Source organism: Echinops telfairi, unplaced genomic scaffold (assembly GCF_000313985.2).
Source record: "Echinops telfairi isolate 266 unplaced genomic scaffold, ASM31398v2 ScPeMD7_10;HRSCAF=50, whole genome shotgun sequence".
In the NCBI taxonomy this organism is placed as follows: domain Eukaryota; kingdom Metazoa; phylum Chordata; class Mammalia; order Afrosoricida; family Tenrecidae; genus Echinops; species Echinops telfairi.
In genome coordinates this window covers 5,078,639-5,081,515 of record NW_022103907.1, presented here as the reverse complement: position 1 = coordinate 5,081,515, position 2,877 = coordinate 5,078,639, and the positions used below count along the sequence as shown (strand labels likewise).

Below are 2,877 nucleotides of genomic sequence, written 5' to 3'. Positions count from 1 at the left end.
GGGGTTTGCCGAGCCTTTTATCGCTGCCCTCTAATCAAACTGCGACCTTATTAATCCATGTTCTTAATGGCCAGGTTGGCACAATAAACTTACCTATCACAAACTGAAAGAGCCCCCAATAAAATGATTAAAAAAACAAAACAAACCATATGATCCATAAACATCTCTCCTGCCACGGCCCTTCCCCCAACCCAGACTAATGGGGAAGGTCATTTATTGGTAGTTACAAACACTGGTGAGAAGGGCCATCGCCAAGAATTCACTGCTCTGCAGGGTCTGAACTTGTTCTCTTGGCACAGAGATTTACACTCCACTACCAGCTTTCTAGTGCATTGATTTGCCTTCTTTGTTAGTGGCATGTTTTCATTAGCTTTTATTTAGTACTCCAAATAATCTAGTTACTTGGATGATTCACGCATTGATTTTTAATTCAATAGAGGATAGTGGAAAATGAGAAGATGAATGCAGAGAAGTCATCCAAACAGAAGGTGGATCTCCAGTCTTTGCCAACCCGTGCCTACCTGGATCAGACAGTGGTGCCCATCTTACTGCAGGGACTTGCTGTGCTCGCAAAGGAGAGGTAAGATGGCAGGTAGTATCTGCAAATGGAGTGAGCACAGCAAGCAACATAACTTTAAACATCAATAGTTCTGTACATTGATTTTTGTGTAAATCTATGGAAATTAATTTTTTCCAAATGAAATTGGCTGGAATCTCACAACTCAGTTACGATTATTATATTTGTCTACTCGTCTTAAAATCATAAGTATATTTGTAAAGATTTATAATCCTGGCGTACATACCGTTTTGTATCTCTCTGCTCAACAATAATTTTTATTCCTGTTGTCTTTGTGATTAAAATTCAACTAATAGTACCATTTTTTAAATTGTTGAGCATTTAAGTCAGATTTTTTTATTAATGTTGGTCACCGGGCAGTTATTTTCCTCTCTCTAACTTTGGTGGTATTGAATTACTTTTTTATGATAAATTGTTTTTTTGTCTGTGTGTGATCAATTCTTTACTAGTTTAAAGGACAGTTTTTCTGGTGTTTGAAACATAGTCATTTTTGTGTCTAAAAGTGTGTCTTTAAAATTCTCCCGAACGGGGGTGGGGGGAAAAAAATTCTCCCAATGTTAACTTAGCCTCCATGGCATTGAGTTTTAAAAATCATTCTGCTGAATTGTTTTAATATACATGCTTTATTAGCAAGATTATAGTTCTTTTAATTTTCTCCAAATGCTTTTCCTTGGTAATTGTCATCTAAGTTCTTTTTGTAGGTAACTCCAGCAAGAAACTTTTTCGTAAATTTGGTTAGTTAATATTTATTGGGTACATATCGTTTTATTCCAAAGATGATAATGAATATGTGCCAAACTGACAAATTGAAAGAGAACTTATAGATGAAAAATGTGTGTTATTGATTTAGGTCTGTTAATTTGATTATGTAAACATATCAATAAATATTTGATATAGAAAAAGAATTGGATTTCTTTATGTCTACAAGATATATTTTGGGGTACCACTGGCAGCTCAAATATTGGCATCTTTCATCTTCATGGTTCTATTTGTGTTCTTTCTTTACAGAAGACTATTACAGTACTTGCTGCCATTCAGTCCGTTCTGACCCACCGCCACTCTGCAGAACCAAATAGAACTTCCCCTCTGCGTTTTCCAAGTGTGTTCTCTTTATGAGAGTGGAAAGCCTCATCTTTCTTTGTGGGGCAGCTGTTGGCTTCAAACCACTGACCTTGCAGTTAGCAGCCCAACACATAACCTACTTTGAAACCGGTCCTATAGGGTCCCTCTGTTAAACTATATTAGAAATAGGAAATAGCATTTTAAATGCTGAAAGAAAAAAAAATTTTTTTTTGGTAACATGCTATTAGTTAATTGTAGTTTTTAAAGTAAAAATCTGGGAAGTTAACCTTACATGTTATTTGAAAAGTGTCTAGTTTAGACAACCAAAAGCATTATTTGAAGTTGCAAGGAAATATCTCAAAATATTTGCTCTCCATCAATGTATCTTTTCATAGTAGAGTCTGCCATAGATTTTTTCCTCCAACTTTTTTTGAACTTGTTTCTTCAGCAATAATAATATATATAAAATTGATACAAATGAAATAATACCTCTTAATTCTATAAATATGTTTAACTTCTCAGTTGTACCATGTGGTGGCATCATTATAATTATTGTTGATCTAAACTATTTGAAAAAGATAAGTGACCTTTAAAACCAGAACTTACCAGAACTTGTTCAAATGACTGTTCCTTCCCTCTATTAATTGCCTGGGAAGCTCATCTATATGTCTTAGTGATGCTCCAGCCATTGTCCTCTATGTTGAACAATAACATGTATACAGATAATTATACAAATCCTAAGTGTGTAGCTTGATGAGTATTCACAACACAAACACCCATATAACCCCATATCCAGACTTAGAAACCAAACATTACCATTACCCCAGGACCCGCCTGTGTGAGTAACCCTTCAGGTTATTCCCCCCGAATAATCATCATCCCATTTTCAGTACATTTTTAAAACTCATGATAGAGAATTTACTGTAGAACTAGGATTAAGTCGAACAGAAATTTCCGTTTTTTTAAAGTATATTGCTGTCCAACTGGCTTGTTTATTTCATATACCATATTTGCTACCAATGACCTTATGACTATAAAATGAAACCTTTAAGATTTTAAAAGACACGTTTGAATTATATCAGTATGTTTAAATGAACACATCTAGGATATACATTTCTAAACTTTGGATTTCTTTTCCCTTACAGACCACCAAACCCTATTGAATTTCTAGCATCATATCTTTTAAAAAACAAGGCACAGTTTGAAGATCGAAATTGACTTACTGGGAAGAACAGAAA

The 2,877-nt window shown here is 34.6% G+C and overlaps 1 protein-coding gene across 1 annotated transcript in view; it reads left to right on the top strand.

Annotated features, from left to right (window-relative positions):
- Nucleotides 1–2,871, top strand: part of DPY30 (dpy-30 histone methyltransferase complex regulatory subunit) — a 23,927-nt gene extending 21,056 nt beyond the window's left edge. The window contains exons 3-4 of the mRNA XM_045287021.1: nt 438–580; nt 2,785–2,871. Of these exons, the coding sequence (XP_045142956.1) occupies nt 438–580; nt 2,785–2,857 (216 nt within the window). The 3' untranslated portion in view covers nt 2,858–2,871. The remainder of the gene's footprint in view (nt 1–437; nt 581–2,784) is intronic.
- Nucleotides 2,872–2,877: the final 6 nt, after the last annotated feature.